Source organism: Leucopleurus acutus, assembly GCF_964270905.1.
Source record: "Leucopleurus acutus genome assembly, chromosome: 11".
NCBI lineage: Eukaryota > Metazoa > Chordata > Mammalia > Artiodactyla > Delphinidae > Leucopleurus > Leucopleurus acutus.
In genome coordinates, this window is record NC_139152.1 from 29632922 (window position 1) to 29660161 (window position 27240).

At 39.1% G+C, this 27240-nt stretch overlaps 1 protein-coding gene across 1 annotated transcript in view; it reads left to right on the forward strand.

Moving 5' to 3' along the window:
- Positions 1 to 26211, forward strand: part of LOC309968327 (uncharacterized protein) — a gene marked incomplete at its 5' end in the record, with an annotated part of 42880 nt that extends 16669 nt beyond the window's left edge. Inside the window, 3 exons of the mRNA XM_082849532.1 lie at positions 3521 to 3611; positions 10701 to 10743; positions 25765 to 26211. Of these exons, the coding sequence (XP_082705658.1) occupies positions 3521 to 3611; positions 10701 to 10743; positions 25765 to 26032 (402 nt within the window). The 3' untranslated portion in view covers positions 26033 to 26211. The remainder of the gene's footprint in view (positions 1 to 3520; positions 3612 to 10700; positions 10744 to 25764) is intronic.
- Positions 26212 to 27240: the final 1029 nt, after the last annotated feature.

Here is a 27240-nt window from a genome sequence, read left to right on the forward strand (position 1 = left end):
TCAAGTTGATAGAGCACAGGAAATACATCCTAATAAATGCAACATTAATGTTTGTGTGGGCCTTGGAGTGAGGGGTAGAAGAATTTTCAGTTTAATGGAATATTTTGCCTCTTGCTATGAAAGTGTGGCTTAATAGTCTTGTAATTGGTCATTTACAGAATCCTCCATCTCTGGGTTTCATGCTTTCTTTACTCTGCAGCTGTTGATTCCTTCTCTTGTTCTGGATGGAAGATAGCAACGAAGCCACTTCAAAGGGCTCAGCCTGCCTTTTTCTGTTATTGTTTAGATGAAGATATTTCCATTTATTAAAGCACACTATTTAAACATTTTTATCATGTTTCAAACTTGACTGTGTTCTGAAGGTATGAGCACAGGCAGACATAATGGGGGATGTTTTCCAGGAGAGAACATAGACCATACCCTTATCAAAGGAATTATCAGAATTTTCATGTATGGATTGAGAATCAAATTCTGGAGTTAGACCTGAATTTAAATTCATACTCACAACTTATTACCAGTCTCATCTTGATTAAATGGTTACCACACTTCTCATCAATTTCCTTATCTTTGAAAGCGGAATAAGAGAAGTATGCCTGGTGGAGTTACACATAAAGCTCATCTGATAGAATATTCATAAGGATTTTGCACAAAATATACATGGAAATATTTTAGCACCGAGTTTAGCATGCGATTCGTCTTCAATACATTTAAGAGCTATTATTTTATTATTATTATGCTATCATTAAATATCACTATTACTTAAATGTCATTATTGCTAAAATTGCTGTAAAACTACCGCAATAACCCATGATGAATTGCCCTCTTCTGTTTCCTTTGTTTAAATGGAAAATACATATATAAATCTAGACAGAGAACACTTCAGTGATCCTATTCAGTGGAGTGAGAATTTCCATGGCACTGATTAAAACAAATCCTGAATTGCATGGACTTAAGATAGCAGAGAGGGGCTTCCCTGGTGGCGCAGTGGTTGAGAGTTCGTGACCCGATCCGGGAAGATCCCACATGCTGCGGAGCGGCTGGGCCTGTGAGCCATGGCTGCTGAGCCTGCGCATCCGGAGCCTGTGCTCCGCAACGGGAGAGGCTGCAACAGTGAGAGGCCCGCGTACCGCAAAGAAGAAAAAAAAGATAGCAGAGAGGCTAAGAGATTTGAAGTTAGACATCCCCAAGTGTGAATTCTACTGTGACCCTCTTCCAGCTCTAGAACCTTGATGAAGTTACTTAACTTTCTGAGCTTTACTACTAGTTTCCTCATCTGTATCTTTTTCAGGACTATTTATCAAGGATCTTCCTGTTCTCTATGCTTGGACGTATCAATGAATAAATCAGACAAGAGCCTTTGCCTGCTTGCTCCTTCTTGCATGCTTTCTCCCTCCTTACACTCTCGTGTGGAAACGGATGTTATAAATAAATTCTATGCTTTGTCACAAGTTGATGGACGCTACGGGATAAGGAAAAGGATGTGAAGCTCACTGAAGAGGCTTGGGTTGGGAGTGCTGGAGAAGTGTACAGGTAGGTTCTGATTTTAAATAGGGTAGTCAGGGTGGACTTTATAAGTTGACATTTGAGCAAAGACTTGAAGTGAGGGAGTTGTCAGAATGTATGATGGGGAGACCACTCCCTGGGGGCAAGAATAACCAGAATCCTCCATCTCTGCCAGAGTTTTCTGCCAAAACTCTAAGGCAGAAATATGCCGGGCAGCTTGGAGGAATATCAAGGAGGCCACCCTGGCTGACTTAGTCAGTGGGGAGGAAGAGACAGCAGGAGGGCTGGAGGTCGGATATGTGATGGGATGGATTGGGTAAGTCCTGGGAGGCCATCACATGCATTGTGTCTTTTACTCTAAATGTAGGCAGCCAGGGGCAGGATTTTAGCCGAAGTGTGGCATGAACTGTCTCTTGTTTGAAAAGCACAACTCTATCTGTGGCCTTGAGGATGTGGGGAGAGAGTGGAGTCAGGGAGAATCTCGGGAGGCGACTACAGGACCCTCGGGGTCTATGTTGGTGGCCTGCACCAGGCTGCTAGCGGCTGGTAATTCTCAGAAGTGGCACATTGGGAAGGTTGTGACAGCATTTCGTGGTAGATTGAATGCAAGAATGGAAAGGAAGAGGGGGTCAAGGGTGAATTTGAGATTTAGGGCCTGGGGAACTGGAAAGGTGTGGTTACTGTCACCTAAGATGGAAAAAGTTTGGGGTAGAGCATGTTTGGGGGATTAAAGACCAGTTTTGGAGGTATAAGATTTGAGATGTTTTCGTGACGTCCAAGTAGAGATGCTGAGTACACAGTTGGATACACAAGTCTGCAGTTCTGAAGAAAGGTCTAAACTAGAGATACACTTTAATACAATGGAGATATTAAGAATAATTACATGGAAGCGCTATTTTAAAGATAAAATGAAGTAATGCAATTAGCGCTCTGTCTTCTCAAAACATTTAATAACTGTTAGCTAAAATAATTACCTGAAATGAAAAAATACCTATAGTTTGTTTTGTTGTTTGCAGTAAAAGTGAATAAAATGTCACAATTATTTTAGTAGTATTTGTGACACAGTAGTTTTAGTTAAGACACCATGACTACAAACATGTACAATAAACCTTTCAGTCTCCTACTTTTCACTCTGATAGGGTACTTGGAACCATATTTTGTAAGGTTTAAGTTAGTTGTCATAGGGTACCTCTTTAATTAGAAGTACTTCTGAACTGTCTAGTTCCATGCAGTTTTATATACATATATGTATAATTATTATTTTATGATTTATCAAACTCAGTTGAAAATTTGCATCACTGATATACATTAGAATTTAAGCATTTACCCAGGTATTCAAGGAAAAAAATGTACTTGTCTTGTAATTTCCATAGGGGTACTTACTTTCACATCTTCCCTTCACTTTGCAATCGAAAACATGGCAGGGGAAATATTATCTTACTGGTCTTTGAGTTCCCCTTAGCTATCTGCAAGTCCTTAAACAGCCTTTGTGGCTTAACCAAAATTCTCTTCCATCTTCATTCCGCTAACAGATATTGGTCTAAGCAGGTACTTATACTAAAAAATGCATGACCACGTTGTCTCTACACATCTATAATTTTATGTTAACACTATCATTATGTAAGCTATACTTTAATTGTAATTATAACAGATTTTATGTCAACACACATCCATTTCTAGTGTTCATCTGGTGTTCGAGGGGAGAGCAGCATGTCGTAAATGTTATCAAAATATAACATCTGAAGAATAGAACAGAGGGTAATTGTGTAATTCTGTATTCACTCTAATTAAGTTCAGTGGAGTTGGCATAATAGAATTAAGATGAAAAAAAAAAAAGACATTGAGGTACCATGGCTCCCTCTCCTAACACACCCTTTTCGTATCCGAGAGCAGAGGCTCAGCACCTTTCTGTACAGAAATGGAGACAGGAAGAGGCCAGAGGATGAATGACAGGCACGAATGAGGTGGAACTTTGAAGAGCAACATGGAAATGAAATACTTCTTTTGTATTTGGTAGGTGGGGAAAATGTACCAGCGTGTATGCCTACTGGGACCACGTTTTCCAGAACAGTTAAGCCCAGTGTCAACTATGCTGTCCCACCTTCCTCGTAAGTAGGAACATACTGTTACTTGAATCTTTGCTTCCTGTTTCTTGATACCTGGTTGAGAAGATTATCACAGGACCTGCATCTTGTTAGCAAATACACTGTTTTGAAATGATTGACACTCACTGAAGAGTGGCAACTCCAAGCTTGCTCTCTCTTGATCTTGGACTATTTAAGTCTGGAGTGCAGGAGTGGGTTATGGGGAAAGACCATTGGAATTCTTATGTCTTCAGCATAATGGTTATAGCATAATGGTTAGGAGTGTAGGTGCTGGTTCAAATCTCTGCTTTCCACTTGCTAACCATATGAGCTTGGGCAATTTACCTGATTACCTGAACCTCAATACTCCTGCCTATAAAATGATGTTAATAATATTTCATCCCCATAGACTTGTTTTCAATGTTAAAATGAAGTCACTTACACCAAGCACTTAATACAATGCCTAGAGCATAGTAAAGTCTATTATTATTACTATTACTACTACTACTACTATTATTATTATTACTATCACGATGCCAGGTGCTATTTTTCCTATGCCTTATTCCATTATCTTCTGCCCTGTCCCCCCATTTCTGTCTTGTTTCTGTACAAGGGTAGGTTTGTCACAGAGCATTTTCTTTCCCTAGTATCTGACTCTTAGTCATCAAGGTGACTGGTCCACGACCCGGCATTCATTGCTGCTCATTGAAGCAACCCATTTTGAGAAGGGGAGTTGGATATTGATGCCAAGTTGGGTCAAGGAGAGAGAATTTTCTCTCTTCTGCACTCAGAGAGCTAAGTGAAATATTGAGCCCTCAGAAGGAGAATCAGGCAAAGGGCAACATGCTTAATTTCATACCTTAGTGATTAAGAACAAGTCAGACAGGCTGGATTTGAACTCATTTCCGTCATGTACTGACAACGGGATCTTAGGTGCTTTTGTAACCCGTCTGAGGCTCAGTCAACATCTGAAAGAGACGAGTAACATTATCAGGACCTAGCGTATAGCCTCGTTGTAATAAGTGAGTAAATCCTTTTAAAACGTTCAGCACGTTGTTTGGCATATAAACACTTAATAAAATTTAGCTTCTTTGACTACTACCGCTGCTAATATTATTAAGTAGCTGAGCAGATCCGAGGCCCATTTTTTTTTTAGATTGCACATAATCATTTGGACAACCAGCTCACATTGATCAACCGTTGCTTATATATAAACCCCCATGAACCCAAAGGTGCTTTAACTCTCTCCCAGTCAGAGCCTGTTCTGGGGGCAGAAGCAACACCGGCACTACCCCCATCATCTTTGCCTTTATTGTCACTACACTGGCCTGCCGTACTGAGCACTTTCTGTTTGCCAGGCACCAAATTTAGCCCTGCGTATGCACTATAGCATATAGTTCTCACACTCAGGTGGGAGACATTATCATCATCCCCAATTTTCAGATGAAGACGCCAAGGTGTTGGAAAGGTAAGAAACTTGACCCACAGCAAGAGATGGAGCCGGAGTATTCAAACCCTTCTCTCTGACCTCAAGAACCCTTAAATATTAGCATACTACTACATCCTGGTAAGAAAATCTGCTTCCAGCCACTCTGGTGAGAGTAGAAATGATTCTCAGTCCCCACATTCCTCTATTGCCCATGCCACCCTAGCCTCAGGACTAGGGGGGAAAGGAAGTGATCTCTTCAAAGAGCAGCCAAAGGGAACCTACTCCCTTCTGCCTTTTCGGAATCAACTAACCAATATTTTATTTCCTTCTTAAGAGTCCCCACATGTTCCTTTTGGTACTTAGCTTGGCCTTTTAGAATTCTGACATTCTGTGCATGACTCATCCACTGTATTTCACGTTAATTTATTGAGGTCAAGTATAGGGTCTTACTCATCCTGAAGTCCAGTTATCCCCTGTCACATCTAACTCTGTTCTTTTCTTCTTGTAGGACATCTGCAGGTATTTATTTGAATTTTGTTGAATTGTTCTCATCAATAGTACATTAAAAGTTATACAGAAAGTGCTTTCTTATAAGGAAAACCATCTAAATAGATTTCTGGCTCTTTACTTTTTATAGCACTATTGTAGAGATTATAGATCTCCAGGTAATATTTTTTAGATTGAGTTCTTCATATCATCTTATTTTTACATATAATGATAAATCTGAATTTTCTCTATCAAACCTCCGAGACTTCACTGGCTTGTAACTTAGCTTGTTGATTATGTGTTGTTGACTTTTCCATTTACAATGATATTTGATCCTGGTAAGGATGGGGCTGGGTGGGAAGGTGCATCTTAGGGCCATAAATTGGTTTTGTAGAGAACTAACATAAAGATCTAAAGTCTCATCATATTTCTGCAGAACTCATGAATCATTTTATTATAATTCCATTCATTCAGGGAGTATAATACCATTTTCAAATTGTTATTCCTAATTTGTTCATCTTCTCTTCCTTAGTCGTAGTGAGAAGAGAGCAGGCTGAATGGAAGAAAGTCATTATGACCACTGGGGCCGCTAGGGTAGGCATCAGTCCCAGAGTTTTGTTTTCATCTCTCCGCTATTAATATTGGCTAATGTCTTGAGTGCTTACTTGGTGCAAATTACTTAGCCGACCATGGCAAATGGATTGTGTCATTTCATCCCCTGATAGTCATACAATTAATGTATGTATTATTATGATATCCCGTAATGCATACATGGAACAGAGCCTCAGAAGTAGTTATTTGCTCACGAAAATATGGTAGATGTGGAATTTGGACTCAGGTCTGATAGACTCCTAAATCACTCCTAGTGATTTTTACCACTAAATTAAAGTTGTATACCTCTGGAGAGTAGATAGTTTCTAAAATTTCCTCAGCTCTAACGTTTTATAATTAAATTTTTGTCTGATGGCAATCTTAACAGTTAAGATGGGTAGGAAGGAATGCCAGCCTGTTGAATGGAATTTCCCTGAAATAAGCCTGTTTTATGACACCAGTTCACTCATTCATTCACTCAGCATGTATTGAATGTTTGCTCTGTGCAAAGGCATTTTAGGCATCACAGTGGAGTGAGCGCCCCTTCCATAGACTCTCCTGCAGCACTCAGAGAAGTCTTGGACTGGTTTGCCTGTTATGGAATGGGGCTTGGTGATAGAAGCCTGGTTTGTCCTCCACTGATAAAACTAAGACATACTCATATGAGTTTGTAGGCATCTTGAAGCCGTGGGATAGTAACACACATGAATCTTACCATTTTTGCCTGGGATTAATGATATAAAGGTTTTGGATTTGGGTATGGAAAATGGGTGCAATTATGGGTGTGTTGGTTCTACATATATATGGACATCACGTGTCATCAGCCTGCAGCTACCTGCCATTCCTCACTACTCCTTCTTTTCACAAACCAAACAAGTACCTTCTTATCTCTCCTGTGGATAAGCTCTTGACAGTGGCACTAGGGCCTCCCTCAATAAGTACATCATTGGCTAAACCAGTGGTTTCTCAGATATGCTCATTGAACAACCCTTAAGGTGGATTGACATTCCACTGCCTAGAATAGAATATGGTGTTCTTTAGAAATCGGGGGGAAAAAATAGGCCACCGGATGTACTTTCTTTAATTTAAATTGTATATATATATATATATATATATATATATATATATATATGTATGAACAATTGTTATATATGTGTATGTATCCTTGTTCATATATATGAATGATTTAACATTGAAGATATATATATATACACACACACATATATATATGTATATTTAAATTTTGGCTTCTGTTAGCAAGTAGTAAATTAAATTATTAGCAGATCCATACTGCAGGGAAATAACCAATCAGATTTCATTCAATAGCTTGCTTTTTTGTAGATTTATGGTTGTGATTTTATATCTGCAGGTATGTTTGCTGAAGAAATATTTCTACCACTTTACACAAAATTAAATTCATTTAATACCAATGCGGCATGTCTCAAATGTCTTAATACAGTTTTAATCTTTAATCGCATCAGAAGTATGAAATTAGAAACATACCCCCAAATCATTTGAAGATATAATTACTTTCATTTCCCTTATACTTTTGAGACTTTTGAAAAGTAAGTATTTAGTTGTACTTATCTGTTTCTGTCTCTCTAAGGGATAGCAAACACTGAAACACAATTCTTTTTAAAAGTCAATATTAAAAATATATTGTCCAAGATGATCAAAACTAAGGAAGTGGCAAAGAAATTCAAAAATTTAAACTTTCAAAGGGTACTTTTTTTGTGAATGTGTAGTACTTGTTCTTCTGAAGGAAGTAATCTCTTTAAAAAATTAATTAACTTATTTTTTATTGAAGTATACTTGGTTTACAGCGTTGTGTTAATTACTGCTGTACAGCAAAGTGACTCTGTTATACATATGTATATACATTCTTTTTCATATTCTTTTCCATTATGGTTTATCACAGGATATTGAATATAGTTCCCTGTGCTATATAGTAGGACCTTGTTGTTTAGCCAATCTATATATACCAGTTTGCATCTGCTAATCCCAAACTCCCAGTTCATCCCTCTCCCACCTGCTTCCCCCTTGGCAGCCACCAGTCTATTCTCTATGTCTCTGATTCTGTTTCTGTTTCATAGATAGGTTCATTTGTGTCATATTTTAGATTCCACATATAAGTGGTATCATGGTATTTGTCTTTCTCTTTCTGACTTACTTTGCTTAGTATGATAATCTCTAGTTGCATCCATGTTGCTGCTGCGAATGGCATTATTTCATTCTTTTTTATGGCTGAGTAGTATTTCATTGTATATATGTACCACCTCGTCTTTATCCATTCATCTGTTGATGGACATTTAGGTTGTTTCCATGTCTTGGCTATTGTGAATATTGCTGCTGTGAAGATCAGGGTGAATGTGTCTTTTTGAATTATAGTTTGGTCTGGATATACGCCCAGGAGTGGGATTGCTGGATCATATGGTAGGTCTATTTTTAGTTTTCTGAGGAACCTCCACACTGTTTTCCACAGTGGCTGCACCAACTTACGTTCCCACCAACAGTGTTGAAGGAGGGTTCCCTTTTCTCCACACCCTCTCCAGCATATGTTATTTGTAGACTTTTTAATGATGGCCATTCTGACTGGTGTGAGGTGGTACCTCATGGTAGTTTTGATTTGCATTTCTTTAATAATTGGCAGTGTTGAGCATCTTTTCATGTGCCTATTGGCCATCTGTATTTCTTCTTTGGAGAAATGTCTCTTTAAGTCTTCTGCCTATTTTTTTGATTGGGTTGTTTGCTTTTATTGTCATCAAGTTGTATGAGCTGTTTGTATATTTTGGAAATTAAGCCCTTTCTGGTCGCATCATTTGGAAATATTTTCTCCCATTCTGTAGGTTGTCTTTTCATTTTGTTTATGGTTTCTTTTGCTGTGCAAAAGCTTGTAAGTTTGATTCGGTCCCCTTTGTTTATTTTCATGTTTATTTCTATTGTCTTGAGAGACTGACCTAAGAAAACATTGGTATGATTTATGTCAGAGAATATTTTGCCTCTGTTCTCTTCTAGACGTTTTATGGTGTCATGTCTTATGTTTAAGTCTTTAAGACATTTTGAGTTTATTTTTGTGTATGGTGAAAGGATGTGTTCTAACTTCACTGGTTTATATAAGGCTGTCCAACTTTACCAACACCACTTGCGGAAGAGCCTGTCTCTTTCCCATTATATATTCTTGCCTCCTTTGTCAGAGATTAATTGTCAAAGATTAACTGAGGTGTGTGGGTTTATTTCTGGGCTCTGTATTCTGTTCCATTGATCCATATGTCTGTTTTTGTGCCAATACCATGCTGTTTTGATTACTGTGACTTTGGAGTACTGTCTGAGTCTGGGGTGGCTATGCCTCCAACGTTGTTCTTTTTCTTCAGGATTGCTTTGGCAATTCTGGGTCTTTTATGGTTCTGTATGAATTTTAGGATTATTTGTTCTAATTGCGTGAAAAATGTCATGGATAATTTGATAGGGATCGCATTAAATCTGTAGATTGCTTTGGGTAGTATGAGCATTTTAACAATATTAATTCCTCCAACCCAAGAACATGAGATGTCTTTCCATTTCTTTGAATCATCTTCACTTTCCTTTATTAATGTCTTACAGTTCTCAGCGTATAAGTCTTTTGCCTTCCTGGTGAGGTTTATTCCTAAGTATTTTATTTTTGGGGTTGTGATTTTAAAAGGCATTGTTTTTTTACATTCCCTTTCCGATATTTCATTGTTGGTATAAAGAAATGCAACCAATATCTGTATGTTAATCTTGTATTCTGCTACCTTGCTGAATTCGTTTATCAGTTGTAGTAGTTTTCATGTAGAGTCTTTAGGGTTTTCTATATATAGTATCATATCATCTGCATCTAATGGCAATTTTACCTCTTCCTGAAGGAATTAATCTTGAAGTTCTACTAAGACTTTTGGGATACCTGTTTTAATGAGCCACTACTTCCTGCCTGAGATTGCACTATGCACCAGAGATTCTAGAATTAGCATAATAAAACTAATAATGCAAACAACAGCAACAAATCTTCACAAACCTTCCTTGCAAGGAAGTAAAGTCCACTGGAAAAACAGACAAATGAAACACACATTCAAAATGGCAGTGATTCTCAAACATTTTATGTGCTGAAAAATCATGACAAGCATGATAACCAGGGCAATTACTAGACCCCTTCTCCAGCTGGTCAGGTGTAAGGTCCTGTAACTCTATTTTTGGTGAATGCCTCCAGGAGAGTCTGAGACAGATGTTCTCAGTTGTTGTCAACCTTTAGTGTGCATCAGATTTGCCTGAGAATATTGTTAAAACACAGATTGCTGGGCTCCAGTGCCAGAGTTCTAACCAGTTCCCAGGTGTGGCTGATATTGCTGGCCCAGGGACCACATTTTGAGAACCACCTTTCAAAACTCTGCAGTATGCGGTTGTGTGTGTTGTGAATGAGACGGGCCCAGAGAACCAAAGGAGGGCAAAGGGACTCTGCCCTAAATTAGTCAAAGGTAACAATAGCAGCTAGAATTGATTGACCCGAGAAAAAATTACAAGAACTTTACCTGCATTTGCTCATTTAATCCTTTCAGTAAGGTACATGGGTGCTGCTTAGTGTTCCTCTTTTACAGGGGTGTCCAGAGAAGGTAACTACTTTGCCCACGTCCTAAACTGGTAAGTAACAGATTAAGAATTCAAGTCTAGGAAGTCTGATTCCAGAGCCCACACCTCTACCCTTTCTGCATGTAGAGAGGAGTAAAGGGTTGTTGGTGAAGCCTTCCTGGGGGCCCTGGCCTCTGAGTGTAGATAGAAGGATGAGTGGACATAAAGATCATTATTTGTGTGTGGTGGGGGTAGGGGAGGAAGTACGAGGGCTTCCAGAAGAGCCCACCCTCCCCATACATCTGCTATAAGCAAGTCTGATGATCAGGAGTCCGGAACATGAGTATGACTATGGGATACTGAGAAGGGTTCTAGAACCCTGAGGTTAGAGTTCTGGATCAGTTAGTAGGTAACAGAACGTGAATGAGTGATTTACCTTACTTTCCACGGGTAGCAGGAAGTTTGGAGATAGTCCCTCTAGCGTTAGTCCAGCTGCTGAAGGGCATCACCAGGGGACTGGGTTGCTTCGCTCTTCCAGCTTCCACATCTCTAGCATGTCCACATAGCTTCAAAGTGACCCCAGAATCTCCAATAGTGTTCCAACAATTTGGGCAGGAAGAAAGAAAAGGAAAAAAAACAGAAATTAAGTAAGAAAAAAAAGGCAGTGTCTAACTCAGAGAGCAAATTTTTTACCACAGATGGTCAGCAGACTTGCACTTAGATCTCATCAGCTCAGATTTTAAACTGGCCACCTTAGCCTTAAGGATAATGGGGTCTCCTAAACCAGGGCTCTGATAGTAAGGAATAAGGAGAGAGTGGTACTGATTAGCAGTGCCTGCTGTCCCAAACAAATATTACCCCCAAACTATTTTTTTTATCCTATATTTTACTTTAAAGAATGGAGGGGAAACATTATGTATCTGTAAATAGCCTTTTAGAAAGGGTACAATTATATAGTTATACAACCCTCTGGAGGGCTCCTTTCTTCTGAAATCTCTTTAAAAACTGTTCAAGGTTAAGGACATTTTTATCTTAATTTAGTAACTTGCAGTCGATTATCTTGGAATGACATCCTCTCTCTGCAGATGTTCTGTCAGGCTTTAGAAAATTCTAGAAGTGGACAGAGAAGTGTTATGGTACATGTATTTGCAATATGCACGTCTTTGAAATGAAATCCATTTAGGGACCAAAAGGCATTTCATGTCTTTGCTATACATTTTCACATATTTGCCTTTCCAGAATTCCTTTGAGCAAATCTGTTAGATGTAACCCATCCGTTTCTCCCATCTGAATTCTTTATTACTAAACATTCTTCAGTATGCTCTCACTCCCCTCTGTCAAAGGCGTTTCTCTGGATCCTCACCCTTCTCATCTCATATGTGAATGCGTATCTTAAACTGAAGCAACAGTCTGCTATGACTTCTCCATCACTTGAAGAACCCGTCTTTGTGGGAAAAAAAGTAGACTTACTAACTTAGAAGGTAAAATGCGCGCAATGTTTCTGAGAATTAAAAACTAAGATAAAAACATAAGCAATGGAAAAAACTTACAGTGGATCCTTTTCAAAGACTATTTTACAGAGAAGGCAACTGAGGTTTAAAGAAAAAATGCGTTAGTTAAACACTAAATAATAGACCTTAAACCTCAGTGGAGCAACACATGGACAGTTCATTTCTCACTCGCTCAGGAGTGTAGTATGGACTTCGGTGGTCTGAGGGTCAGTTTTCTGCTCAGTTATTCAGGGACCCACCACCTTCATCAAGTGGCTCTACGTTTGTCCTAAAAAGGAAAGGAGAGAGGAAGCTGCAAGCTACAATTATCAACTCGTTATCCTTCAGACATAAACTCTTCAGGTCACCTCTGGTCACGTTCTTTGGGATAGAACCATACCCAGATGCAAGCGGAGATGGAGAATGTTGTTCCTATCTTGGTCCTAGTGATGCCTCTACAGGCTGGAGGAGCTAATTAAAGTGTAGTCAACAGCTCGTTGTTTCTGCCACAATGAGTGATTAGCCTAAGACTGTGGATTAATTATGTGTGTGTGTCACATATACATATAATACACACAAACATATATATGTGTGTGTATATATACATTTTTTAGCATGAGTTGACACATGGGGCTTCTGCCGTACCAAAAGAGTACAAACTGCCTCTTGTTGCTTTTTCTTAATTGAAGTTGACTACTACTATCTATTTCCCTTCATTTTTCTATCTCCCCCTCGCCTTTCAGTATTATATGAAAATTCTGAAAGAAATAATTTCAAAGTTTCCAGTGCTTTTAAAGGTAATAGAATACTCAGACCTTAACAATTTTCCTGTGTGAAACTTTTTCAGACTAAAATAGTTAACTTATGAAAAGTAAATTTAGATTGATACAAAAGAGAAAATAAGCTGATTTTTTTTTTTTACACAAATACCCTGAGCCAGGGTGGAAAATAAATGGAAAACTGGAGGAATTTAGATCCTTTTGTTGTAAATTTAAATATTTTTAATTGTAAAAATAATACAGGCTCATTGCAGAAACTCCAAAATTGAAAGGATTTAAAGAAAAAAGGAAAAATAACTCAAAATCCCATTTCTGATAAATCATCTCTGTAACATTTTTGAGGGTATCTTTTGAAACTTTTTTGTGATGGGGTGCATATAAATACAATGCAAGTATAAAATACCTTTAATTATTATATCAAACTATAAAACAGTTCTATAACATTTTTATTTAGTAATATAAGTATGATTACTCATCACCTAATAAAAATCTGCAGCATCATTTTTAATGGTTGAACAGCATTCTATTATTTACTTAACCAGATTATTCCTGTTTTGCTTTGCTAAACAATGAGACAAGCATCCCTGTTCATATGTCTTAGAGCATTTGTTTATTTCCTTAGAATGGACTTCTAGAACTTGAATGGCTGGTTGTCAGTTCTGGTACATACTGACATATTGTCTTCCAGAAAGGTTACCGTGCTTTTTATTTCTACCAAGAATTTAACATCCAGTGTGGTTTCTTACACACGCTCATCAGTACCAGTATTATCAATATCAATACCAGTATTATCAAGTTTTTTAAAACTTTGTCATTCTAGTTAGTAAAATATGGCACCTGAATTATTTTATTTGTATTTCTTTTATTAATAATAGCAAGGTTGAACATATTTTCATATCTTTATTGGCTGTTAATACTTTTTAGTTTGTGACTTTATGACATCCATTTTTCATCGATGTATAACAACCTTTTATATATCAATGTGTTTATTTTGTTTGTTGTAAATGCAATTTTTTTCTCTTCATTTATTAATTTTTATTTTGTGTGTGTTGAACTTCTTTAATACTGTCAAGTCTATTCAAAAACCCTTTAATGAACACAACAAATGTGGAAAATCAGTCATTCTCCTGCATTTTGTAATCAATTTATTTCCTTTTGGGCAGTACAGAAATGTAAGTTCTTATTTCATCTTATGGTTGGAAAGAATCTATTCCCTCGGAAAGGGATTATAGTCTCCATGATGCAGTAATGGGAGATTTTATAGGGTAGGCAGGGTCTACAGAAGGAAAAACCCTAAATCACACTCCATTGGTGGTTGCCTTATTTATAAAAATGGCAGTTGAGGTTGTGTGACTGCCATCAGGTAAGCAAAATTAATTTTTAGCATGAAGTACTCCTATCAGCAAGAACAGCCTAGGATAGGCTAGCAGTAAGAAGTGAGGGGTTATGGGATTGGGGCATAGCCTCTGTTTCCTCCAATGCAGCTGGAAATTTAAACTCTGGGGCTCCTGCTTGATCCAATCAGCCCAGGTAGTATGTGTTGCCAGGTAGGGTGAATAGACTCAGAAGTACAAGAGCTCATCCTTGGTCCCCTCTGGAAATGAGCAGAGAATACTGTGTCAAGTAGAGGTGATCAGTCCACGGTCTGGAGACTTGGATCTCCTCACATAGTCCTTAAAGTCAGGGTGAGACAAAATGCCAATACAAATTATATTGATGACAGTATCAATGAGGTGACATTGAGTCCTTTGACCCAACGTGTGTCTGCAGTGTGCCATCCATTAGTAAATGGGCAAAGCCATTTGACAGATCTATCTGATACAATGAATGAATGAATCTGACACTCATATTTTGAAAAACTGAAACTGTATCCATTTGTCAAGAACAGTGGCTACTTGTTCTGCTTTATTCCCCCTGGTAGAACTGGGTAACATTGCAGGCAGTAAGACGTTCCGGCATTTCACCCTGCAGTAGCCCCAAAACTGAAGAAGCTGTCTTATCGGTAGTTAGCTCCTTGTCACCAAGAATGTTAAAGTAGATTTGTATGATTAGCAAATTAAAGAGACTGTAGTGCCTACCACTACTGTATTCACTAAGGCACCCAAGTTATTCTAAAGAAATCCTAATAATACATTAGGACCGTTTTGAATATTTTTATTTGATTAGCCGTAATCTTCTAGTTGTAACATCCATCACCATTTTGACCACTGAAACTTGGCCTTCTTTTCTTACAGCCTAGCCCTGTGGTCTTGGGCTAATCACTAACCTGCTTAGATACAATTTTCTTCTCTATGAAATAGAAACAATATTATATGCTTTGAAGGACTGCAGGAAGATGAGCTGTAATGTTTATCAAGTGCCTAGTAAGTAGCCTGGCCCATAATAAATACTTGGCTAATTGTAGATGTTAGTTTCATTTTTAGTTTTATTTCCACACATTGCTCTTTACTTTTGGAACTCTAAAATTTGTTTTGAGAGTGGAGGACTTGTTGTTTGGATTCCTCCAACACTCTCTGTATATTCTGTACTTCTATCCCTACATCATTTATATTAATGGAATAAATGATCTTTGGTCTGGTGATGCCAAGGTGACGAGGAGCTAAGTGGAGGTTCAGTATACACCTGGAAGTATGGATTTTCATGCCCAGTGCAAATGTGGGAAAGGCATTATTCCCACATTATAAAGGGGGTAAAGACCTCCAACTTGAGGAGACTCTGGGTTGAGAGATGAGAGATTTACAGGTACTGTGTTTATCCTACAGGGTACCACAGGGGCTTTTATGTTCTGTAGCAAGAATTTGCACCTTATACCCTTGTAGTTAGATGTAAAGCATACCACATAACTAATATCTAGTAAGCATTAGAGTTAGAATAAACACCATTTATTTAACGTTTCCTTTGTGTTAAGCATTTTACAGTTACAACATATGGATGGATACTATATTGTAATGGTTAAGAGTGTAGTTTTTTGAGCTGGATAATCCTGGATTGGAGTCTCATCTTTATTACCTCTTTTTTTTCTGTTTTATTGAGGTATAATTGACAAAATTGTAAGATAGTCAAAGAGTATATCATGATGATTTGATATACATATCTGTTGTAAAAGGATCCTTCCCATCACGTTAATTAATACATCTAACAGCTCATGACACCTTTTTCCTTTTTTTCTTTTTTTGGTGAGAACACTTAAGTTCTATTCTCTCAGAAAATGTTAGTTATACAATACAGTATTATTGACTGTAGTAACTATGTTATACAGTAGATCCTCAGACCTTATTCATCCTGCAGCTGAAAGTTTGTACCCTTTTACCAGTCTTCCCCCCTTCTCCCCACCCACACCCCAGCCCCTGGCAACCAGTTTTCTACTCTGTTTCTATGAGTGTGGCTTTTTTTCTTTTTAGATTCCCTATATAAATGATATCATTCGTATTTATCTTGTCTGGCTTATTTCATCAGCATAATGCACTCCTGTTTCATCTATATTGTCACAAATGAAAGGATCTCCTTCATTTTTTTTAAGGCTGAATAATATTCCATTACCTCTTAAATGAGTGACTTTTGGTACATTGTTTACACTTTCTAAGCCTCAGGGTTTCTTTTCTTCTGTTAAAAAAAATATATATATATATATATATATATATATATATATATATATACACACACACTAACAGGTTATTTTCTGATATGTGGAATGTTTGTTGAATCAACAAATAATTAGTTGAGATCATAAATGTGACACTTAGCACTGTATTAACATTTATTAATACTCTCCCTGTTAATTTCTACAATAAATTGTATAATAAGTAACAATAATAATAGTACTACTAGTAGTTTTAGAAAATGCATAGGATGTGCCAGGCATCATATACTGTACTACCCTCCTTCATGTGTACCACAGGTTACATGTGGATATCATCTTCCACGTTGTTTCCTTTAAAGAAAATTGAAGCTCAGCAAGATTGAGTAGCTTGCTCCAGATGTGAACTCAGGTCTGAATCACTCCACATATAGGTTCTTAATGACTCCATTTCTTTAATTCCACATCTGCATTTGTTTGTTGTTGTTGTTTTTAACTTTCCAAGCATCTGATCTGAAATTCCTTTCTCTTTGGGGAATTTTCCACTTTGTGGGTCTTGGTGTGAAACAGAGCCTCCTCTTGTTATACAAGCTGAACATGTCAGATACACTGTTTACTCACATGCTCAGTCTCCCTTACAGATGGAAAACAGTCGGGCGACCTCAGGTTGGCCAACTGCACCCCTCTCTTGGATTTTGAATTACAAATAAATGATGTAAAGAAGCAAGGCCAGCAGTGCTGGGTCAACCTCCTGTTTCCTGTTCCTGCTTGGTAGCAAGGCCAGCTAGGACTTATAACATCACTTTGGCCTGATCCTATAATTGCAATAGCATAGCCTTGGCTTTCGGTTGTTTAGTCTGCTTCTAGTTACTGAGACCTAACCATGAACTTCCAAAAGTTTCCTTTTCTGCTCAAATTAGCCGTATCTGGTTCCTGATGATTACAAATAAGACCTTTCCTGATATACAATGGTGACCTACTTATCCAGGCAGATGTAACATCGTCCTGGCAGGGACAGAGGGCAGGCAAGTTCCTTGAACAGCTGAACAAGAAGAAAAAGACCTAAGAAGGAAGAATTGAAGCCAGTTCTGCTTGTGTTATAATTCTACCCGCAGCTGCCTCTGTTTCACAGACCACATGCTAAGGACCATGTCCCTTCCCCTGTAACAGACGAGCAAAGTAGACCCAGGCTTTCCAACCCAGAGACCAGCTGAGCTGTACCGTGGACAATCTAGGATGTGAAAGACTTCACTCAATGTCTTTGTCACTTGACACATTGTTCCTGTCTTTGGGAAGTAGCTTCTTTGTGTGACAAGAATATGCTAAACCAACACTTAAGTGGACAGAGGTGAAAGATGCCAAAATTAGCTACAGAAAAAAAGGCGTAAAGACTTGTATTTTCTGTTATTTGAAGGTGTTAAGACCCCACATAGAATATGAGTCCTTTGAAGGAAAGTTGTGAATGGCCCAGGGAATGTTGAATTTCCATGTGGCAATATGTTCTTGATCAGTCATGATGATGATGATGGTAGCATCAGTAGCATTTATCAGTGTTTCCTGGGTGAGAGGCACTTTATCCTAATGATCTTTTATCCCCATGACGACCCTGTGAAGTAGGAAATACTGTTTCAGCATCTTCAGGGTTTTTCCTTTTCTTTTTTTTTCCATCAGGAATTTACCCTAGATCACAGTTGGGTGGTAGAACGACCAGAACTGGACACTAGCCTTTCCTGAATTCCCAGCGTGTGATCTTAGCAGTTGTATTGCCTGATGCAGAGCCATGTAAATGTTGCCAAAGCAATGAAACGTGTACCTGTTTCTAACAGATTCTAACTCAGAAGCTCTGGGGTTAAGTGCAGAGCAGTTGAGTGTGATTGTCTTTACAGACAGTAGATAACTTAAGAGAAGTTGTTTAAAAGTATATTTGCATATTGCACTACACTGTCATATCTGTGATTGGTTAGCTATTGAGTAACTAACACAAATCCCAATCCCATCTCTAATCTCATTCATCTCTTGTATGATATTTGACCTAATTGAGGCAGTTTTTTTTTTTGTTCTTTCCCACAAACACACATCGAACATCCAAAACATGCTTACCATTTGTGAGCATATTCTCTTAGTTATTTAGGAGTTGAGTAAGAGTGAGAGAGAAGGGCTTCCCTGGTGGCGCAGTGGTTGAGTGTTCTGCCTGCCGATGCAGGGGACGCGGGTTCGTGCCCCGGTCCGGGAAGATCCCACATGCCGCAGAGCGGCTGGGCCCGCGAGCCATGGCCACTGAGCTTGCGCGTCCGGAGCCTGTGCTCCGCAACGGGAGAGGCCACAGCAGTGAGAGACCCGCGGACCGCAAAAAAAAAAAAAAAAAAAAGAGTGAGAGAGAAAAAGTCACATAAATATGAAATACGGTCATCATTTTTTTAATATCCTTTATGTTGTTAATCCCTCTTAGCATTTACTGCCATTCACTCATTTGTATTATTTGGGGTATAGCAGTTTATTCACACAGCATTTTTACATATGGCTTATCATTTGTATTCTATTTTAATAACACTAATAATTATAGACTATTGACAAACTCATCAGACCCTACATATTCATTTCAAAATCATGAAAATAAGGTGGAAAATGAGGTGTAAAGTGGAAAATCTATGTGTATGTTTTCATTGGTGGAATGAGGAGCTACCTGAATACCACTCCTTTAGCTTTTCCTTCGAATGGTGCACTTTTTCCTCCATGCATAGGAGTCCCTTCCATTAGGTCAACAGTAGTCTTGAGGGCAAACCTCAGAAGTAGAAACAGGAGAACTTTTCAGTTATGGTAAAATCAAACATATTTTTCTTCAGTAGTGAAAAAAAAATTCTTCATGAGAAGTTCAACCACCGTGAGTTCCATGGTGAAAAACTTTCCACTTATAGATGCAACTTCCCCCAGAATTCTGAGAAATGTCGGTAGTAGAGAGGGGTGTTGCATACACCTGTTTCATTTCCCTCTGACTTTTCCTTCTCCTTTCTCTATTGACATTAAAATCTATAGTGAAAGCACATAGTAAGCAGTCTAGGACAATTGATATGACATTTGATCTAAATCTCCAAAGTCTATTTTAGATGGGGATGCTATGAGAGTCACAGGAGGGGAAAAAAATCTAGAATTATTCTTATGTGATCAAATGTACTAAAATAACAAAAGCAAATCTTATTTCTAGCTAATAAAATCACATTCCTTATATGATGTCATATTATGGCAGAAAAGAAATATATGCGTCTATTTTCTTCTATATTAAAACTGCTAAGGAGTGGGGACCAATGAACTAAATCAATTGTTTTGGGTTCAAGTTGTAGTTTTTAGTAGCCATCCTTCTTAGCAAGTTTTCAGAAGCAAATGTAGTTCGTGTACTATCACCACTAAATGTGCAATTGTGTAGATTTGTGGAAAAAAGTATTATCAAATATATATACTTTAAAAAATGATTTGTGTAAATTTATCTATTCATATTATTATTCTCCCCAAGTAAATCAAAATCTACTATATACTGTGTTTTTCTTCTATAGCTTAAAAGGGGAATGTATGTTGAAACTTATTCAAATATTTATTAGGTGTCTACTAAGTGCCAGGCACTCTACTAGGCAGTAGAGATGTTGTATTAGAGGTGGAAAATGTCCTTGACCTCCAGAACTGATACTCTTGTAAGAGAAATACTGGGTCAAACTAAGTCAACAGTTTCTTTGCTACAGAGCTTTTTACGAGTCTTGTGAATTATGAGTCTCTGATAAGGAGATGTAGTGGACAACAGCTCCCAAATTTATTTGAAATCTTTTCCTTCATGGACTGTCTCATAGGATTTATGATCCACTGAACACACCTTGAGAGACACTAGTATTCTGCAGTGGTTAGTTAATTGTTTTCTATTAAACAACTATATACTGAATCCATGATATTATTATCTGGATTTTTTGGAGGATACAATGATGTACATGGCCACTGTGATGATAAGGGGGTCCAGTTTAGTTAAGAAGAGAAACCACAGGAGTTATAACTTAATGTAACAGAGAAATACACACACATATACATATATTTATATGTAAATTACTATTTATATAGTATACAGTGTCTTCTGAAGAAGATTGAGTTGTTTGTAACTTGGGATCTCACGGGAGGTTTCACAGAGAAGGTAGACCCTGAGCTGGGCAGAATTTCAGTAAGTTAATGTGGTTCTGACCGTACGATAAAATCGGGTATTTGCACTGGTCAATCTGACCTTGATGGAACAGCATTCCATTTGCAGGGAATAGTGTGATCAAACATGCAGTGGTGGAGATTGCCAGCTTGTAATATTCCAGTACCTGGAAAGTGTTGGAACATCTGCTTTCTCCACGGTCTAGAAAAGTGAATCTCGAGTGAAATGCAAGTATAATGGAGGCCAGTGCTCTTTGCTTTGTACACTGCTTTGATTCTACAACACGCAACAATGTAGTGATCTGTTTCAGATTGTCATTATTCGAGAGGGTTCTTAGTAACAGGAGTGGAAAAGGAAGACCTCTCTTCCTGTGTTTCTGCCCTATGCTCTTAAGCCAGAAAAGGTACCAACATCACTGACCTGACCTTGTCTCAGGTATCTATCAGGATCTACTAGAATCATTCTAGTGAAAGGTAACTAGACGTCCAAAGGACTTAAAAGATACACTATAACCTTTGTATACTTTATATACCTGGTGAAACAAAAATGTCACCTGAGTGGTCCCCTTCCCTAGAAATACCAGTATGTTTTTCCAGTGCATGGCAGAACTTTGCAGGTAAAACTGGGATAAAGGTGAAGAACAGTCTTAAAATTCTAGTCCTTGAACAGCACCTAACACACAACAGGTTTTCAATAATCTTAGCAACAGTATTCAGAAATAATGACCATCAGCGTAACTGCTCTTTTGTGCCAAAATACATTACCATATTACTTTTTTTTCCTTCAGCTTTACAACTTGGGTTCTATTATTGTTTCCATTTTACAGATTAGGAAAGTGAGGCTCAGAGATGCTAAGTCACTTGGGCAAGGTCACAGAGCTTGTAAGAGATAAACCTGCACCCTTACTGTTGGATCCTACAAAGCAGACCATAATTTAAGTCCTTCAAAATATACCTCAGAACATTTGAGTAAATTAATGAATAAATCCTCCTAGTCAGACTGACCAGATCATTATATTAGGTTCAGCTCTAAGTGGAGGAAAGTCATAATCATAGTTGGACAGTTAATACAGTAATTTACTTGCTTTGAATTTTCTAAATGATGTTTAGCTGGTAGTTTCATGATGATAACCATCGAATAAAAACAGGCATATTTTGGTGTTTGGAATAAGATCTCATATTGAGTAAAATACATATTGATTCCTAGACCTATATGACGTGAGTAACAGATGACATTGAGATGTCATCTAGAAGTACTCCTGTGCAGTTCATCATGTCAACCCAGCTAATAATTTTAGAATGTTCAGAGTGAATAATATATGCAGCCATAAAGCATATTTCTAATCAATGCAAATAATATTTTTCCTGTGCTAAACCCAGAGTTAAGTTATAACACGCATCATAAGATTAATGGGCCATTTTTTCTTCATCACTTTGCTAAATGACTTAGTCTGGAAACCATTCAGAAGGTTGCGAATTGGAGCTGAGCAGTAGTAGTGAGACTGTGCCTCTGATGATGAAACTATTTCCACCCCGACCCCTACCGCTCCCTTCTTGGGAAAGAAGGCAACATTTCTCCTAGAAAAAGTCACAGGTTCATAAGCTGCCTTGTATAATACGTTTGGAGGAATAGTGTGTCTTTTAAGCAGAGCCTATCTCGGCATATAAAATAATTTTTACCTACCATTTAATGAAATTAACACTCACTTTGAGGCTAGGTCTTTTGCCATTTGACTCCTGGATCACGTCTATGGATATATTTTTTTCTTGAGACGAAGTGTGAACCCAATATAGTATCCATCATTCAGTCTGTCTAGCTGATGTACATCATCTGAAGCACAAGCTCCCTGAGGCCAGGCACTTTATCTGCTCCATCAGTGTAGCCCTGATGCCTAGTGTCTAGCTTTTGGAGATTCTTAATAAACATTTGTACTGAATAAGGTATGTATATGGTGAGCAAAAGTTGGCTTCCCATTTTACAGTCAAGAGTATCCCACTCATGTTCTGTGAACACTGGATACCAGAATCTTACTATGTTATTTTTCTGTTCCCTTTGCAAGTTTCCTGAAAGGGCATTCCTGTCCTTAGAATGTCCATCTCCTCCCATCTTCCTGGAGAATAACTCTTCTTTCTTAAATACTTAGCCCCATTATTGACTCTTTAAGATTGAATTTATTACCTCCTTACAAACAGGAAAATGCAGTGCTTTTTTTTTCGACATTTATCACCAGAAAATTATTCTAACACCTGAAATTCTGGACCTAAAATGCCTGGACTAGTGGTTCTCAAAGTCTGGTACCCAGACCAGCACATCAGCTGCACGTAGGAATTTTTAGAAGTGAAAGTCTTGGGCCCTGCTCCAGACCTACAGACTTGGACACTCTGGGGGTGGGGCCCACTACCTGTTTCAGCAAGCTCTCTTGGTGATGCTGATGCATACTCAAGTTTGAGACCCACTGCTTAGACCTAGAACTTAAGGTTTAGGCTTTGGACAGATCTGAGTCCTAAACACTACTGAGACACTGGAGTGACCATGAGCAAGTTACTTCTGGGAACCTCTTAGCATCTGTGTGCCTTGCTTAGCTAATAGTGATTTAAATTAATTAGAATAATGCACACGGTGTACTCAAGAGAGTAACCAAAGCATGCTTTATGTTCCATAAATTCTAGCTGTTTACCATTATCACCAATCAGAGCTTACTGACACATCCTGAAGACATTCTTCTAATAAGTGTAATAATGTGGTTTGTAAAATTAACAGCTTAGAAGAGCATATTACGAAGTTCATCAGACAGGGTCTCAGCAGGAAATCAGGGGTACATCAATAAGGATAAATTGAGCCCAATGTAGAGAATCAAGAGATAGTGTAGTGCCCTGGGTTCAGTAAAAGTGTGGCTACTTTATAGGAGATGAAAGAGAAAGGAAGGCTTGCTGGAGAGAGAGTCCTCCCCAAAGATGCTGTGATGCCCCACAGAGAAGCACTATATGTTAGCTGGGGGATGCAGCCAACTCCCAACAATTTGGCAAGAATTAATACCCTAACTTCACTCCCCTCCTTCGTTCCCTACAATCTTCTATTGGTACTCTTCATTGGTGAGCCAAACAGAAGCCAGAGCAAGGACACTTACTAAGATAGGCCATGCAAGCCATCCATATAGAGTTGGGTGGAGAAAGGATGTGGAAGGGCAAATAGGACATATTTCCCGCAGGTGGTGAGCGAGCTGTAAAATCACTCGCCCTTCTAACATCATTGCCATTGCAGGAGCACGGAGGAGCAAGTGGTTAGTTCTGACTTGGCAGATCCAGGAGACTGCAGGACAGAACTGGTATATGAGTTGGGCTTTAAAGGTAGATTTGAATTTTAATGGAGAGTATGGAGTAAGAAATGGTGAAGAACCAAGGGAAAGGGAGATTCATTGCAAATGGAGAAAAGAAAAGTGGCATAAAGACAAGAGAAGTCAAGACTTACGGAAGAGATAGCAAATACTCTGCGTGTGACTGGAGCAGAGAATGGGTAGACGAAGGCTGGAAGTTAAGATGAAGTCATCCTTGAATAACATTAAAGTTTCCTCCTTTAACCTCAATTTCCACCTTCTACTCCCTTCACTAACATTGGAAAATTAAAAGTGAATTTGACTGGGTTGGTGGCAATGGTAGTGTGAAGCAAAGAGAGGAGAATAAGAGTAAAAAATTTAGTAGTACCTTGGTGAAGCTGGGTAAATGATGGGTGGTGGTGTCACGTCAAAGCATGGGCAAATGATTGTGACAAATATAGGCTTATTTCTTGACTATATGACTTCAGTTAAGGTACTTAAGCCCTCTAGGCTGCAGTCTCCCAACCTGTAAAATGGGGATAAAACCTCGCTTCCTCCAAGGTTTCTGTGAGGATCTAATGAGAAATGGAAGTAAGAGTTGAGTCCAGTAATCAGTTTTTAATACATATCAACTAATGTGAGGATAAGGGTAAGAATACTTGCTATCATTTATTGAATACTTATTATGTGTCCAATATTGTGCTAGTCTATTTCCATATCTTGTCTCACTTAGCTTTCTTTTCTCTTATCTGCCTTTCTATAGGCAAGAGATAACTGATGGCTCAGTTATGAGGAAACGCAGTTGTGAGGAAAATGTCAGAGGGAAAATGTACCAGAAAGTTAATTCCTAATGGATCTGTCAGCCTTAAACAGAGCATGTCTGTGCTAAAATGTGTAAAATATCTGTGCTAAAACTACTCAACTGGACAAGTTTTGATAAAGTATTAACTTAATGAATAGGCATAAACAGCTTGGAGCTTTTTGGAGGGTATGTGGTAATATTAGTATTGGTGTGATGACTTTTCAAAGTTCTATGGCGTATAGAAGTCAAAAAGAAGACCCGGAAAGGGGGAAAACTCTCTGAAAGTTATTGGGGAAGTCTGGCTAGTAAGACTCCAAAAGGGAGAATCAGTAAGAGGCCAGGTTATTCATAGGCCTTCTAAGAATGTGTCCATGAGAAATATTTACAATGATTGGATGCCGGAATAAAGGAGAACACTGGCTCCATAAATGGTAACTTATTTTATACAAACAGGCTAATGATAAAAATAATGAAAATCTGATGGATTTTTGAGAGTTTCATTGACCAAACTGAGACAAAAGTACATAACAGCTAGATGCTCATAGTTTTAATCAGTTCACTTTGGAGTCAAGCAAAGATAGCACCTGAAATGGTAAGGGACGTTTATGCAAGGTCACAAAGATTTTTGGTGGTGCATTTGGGATATAAACCCATTTCTGTAAGAATTCTTTCAGAAGTCAAATGTTTGCTTGTCAAAAATAGCATGAACTTACTTCCAGGAAAAGTTCCTAAGAAAAAATAATTTGAGTAATGAAGAACACTGATGTAACAGTTAATTTAAGAACCCAGAAATAGAGGTAAAGAGTAAAGCAATTATGGGTTAAGAGTCTGCATAGGCAGAAGGAGCGGAGCGGCTGCTGCTCAATGGCGGAAAAGCCGCCGGTGTTCTGACCGCTTCGTCCCCCTAGTAGTTGCGAGGGAGTTTCCTGCCGGCGCGGCTGGAGTCTCTGTTTCTCAGGGTTCGGTGGCTGGAAGATGCTCCAGAGAGACGAGGCTGCGGCGGAGGAGGTGGCGGCGGCCGAATCGGCAACGGCGCTAGGGTGGAGAGAAGGCGGCAGCGGCGGCGGCGTGTGGGGCCCAACAGTGTAAACAGCCCCGGAGGCGGCGGAGGCGGTGGCCAAGACCCCGAGGGGGAAGCGGCGGCTGAGCCAGGGTCGCGCCTCCTTTGGAAGCCTGGGCTGAGTGCAGCAGAGGGGTTCTGCGGCGGACGCGAGCGGACGCCCTAGACCTCGCCTCCCTCCCTCGCCCCAGGTAAGGCCGCTGGGCGCCCCGCCGCAGGGGGAACGGCTCGCGGGCACCGCCGAGGCCCCGGACCGTTTTCGGGGTGCCGCCGAGCTGCGGCCGGGACCTCTCCCCGCTTAATCCTCGCCTCTTTCCCTCGGCCGCGGAGCCCAGAGGAGAGGGACGCCGGGCCTGGCTCCTGGCTAGGCCCCTTCCCCAGCCGCCGCCTCCGCGCTCGGCCGAGGCTGGGAGAGGCTCGGGGCAGGGAATTTGTTTGCTCCAAAGCCTGGAAGTAAACTGCTTGTCCCTGTTCTCTGCGAGCATCTCTTTCACCTGAAAGCACTGGGGCTACTCCAGGCCGTAACTCGTCCCTTCCTGGTGCATGCCTGTTTGAAAACACTACCTTTTCCCATTTGTTTCCTCATTAGCGTCTGCCTTCCTCTGCGCTCCATTTCACTTCTTCGTTAAATCTTCTTTCTCGCTCTTCTGTCTACGCGTCTCACCACCTCCTTCCTCCTTAGCGACTTTATTTAAATCGTTTCTCTTTTTCTTCTCAGGAGACTCCGGTCTTCTCTTCCCTGTCTTCCCCAGCAGTCCTTTTCGGATGTCATTCTTTTTAGTGAAGTTCTTAAATGAAACTGCTATCGTCAGTATCCCAAATCTACCAGAGGCCCATTAAGAATAGACTCACCAGCTTTAAGGGGCAGATCAGTTTCTGATTTCACCGAGCCTAACATCCTTTTTAAAAAATTGTATTATTAAATGTAGAGTGTGGAAATAGCCCTGAAGTTATTTTTAAAATGAAGGGCTCAATGAGTGTTGGAAATAGTTATTTCATTTTTTCAAGTTGCATGACCTCTAGTGTCAGATTGAGCAGATCTAGAACATTTTTGCCCATCTTGTCTGGCAGAATGCTTCTTAAGCGTTTTGATAGCGGCTCACATTCATCACTATTCAAGTTGGCTTAAAAACAGTTTGAAAACTTTAGAAAAAAGACATTATGAGAAAAACTAGGAAGCTGTTTTGATGAAGTCACTGTTAAATACCTTTTAAAATAGGCTTCACATGTTTAATGTATCAAAATAAAGTTGGCGGGAGTCTTGTAAAAAGGATTATTTAGGAATTTGAGTAGTCTTAAGAGTTATGTAGCTATTTTGGGAAAAACATTCTTTTTCTGTTAACAAACGTTTACAACTCCTGTGATGTGAGCATT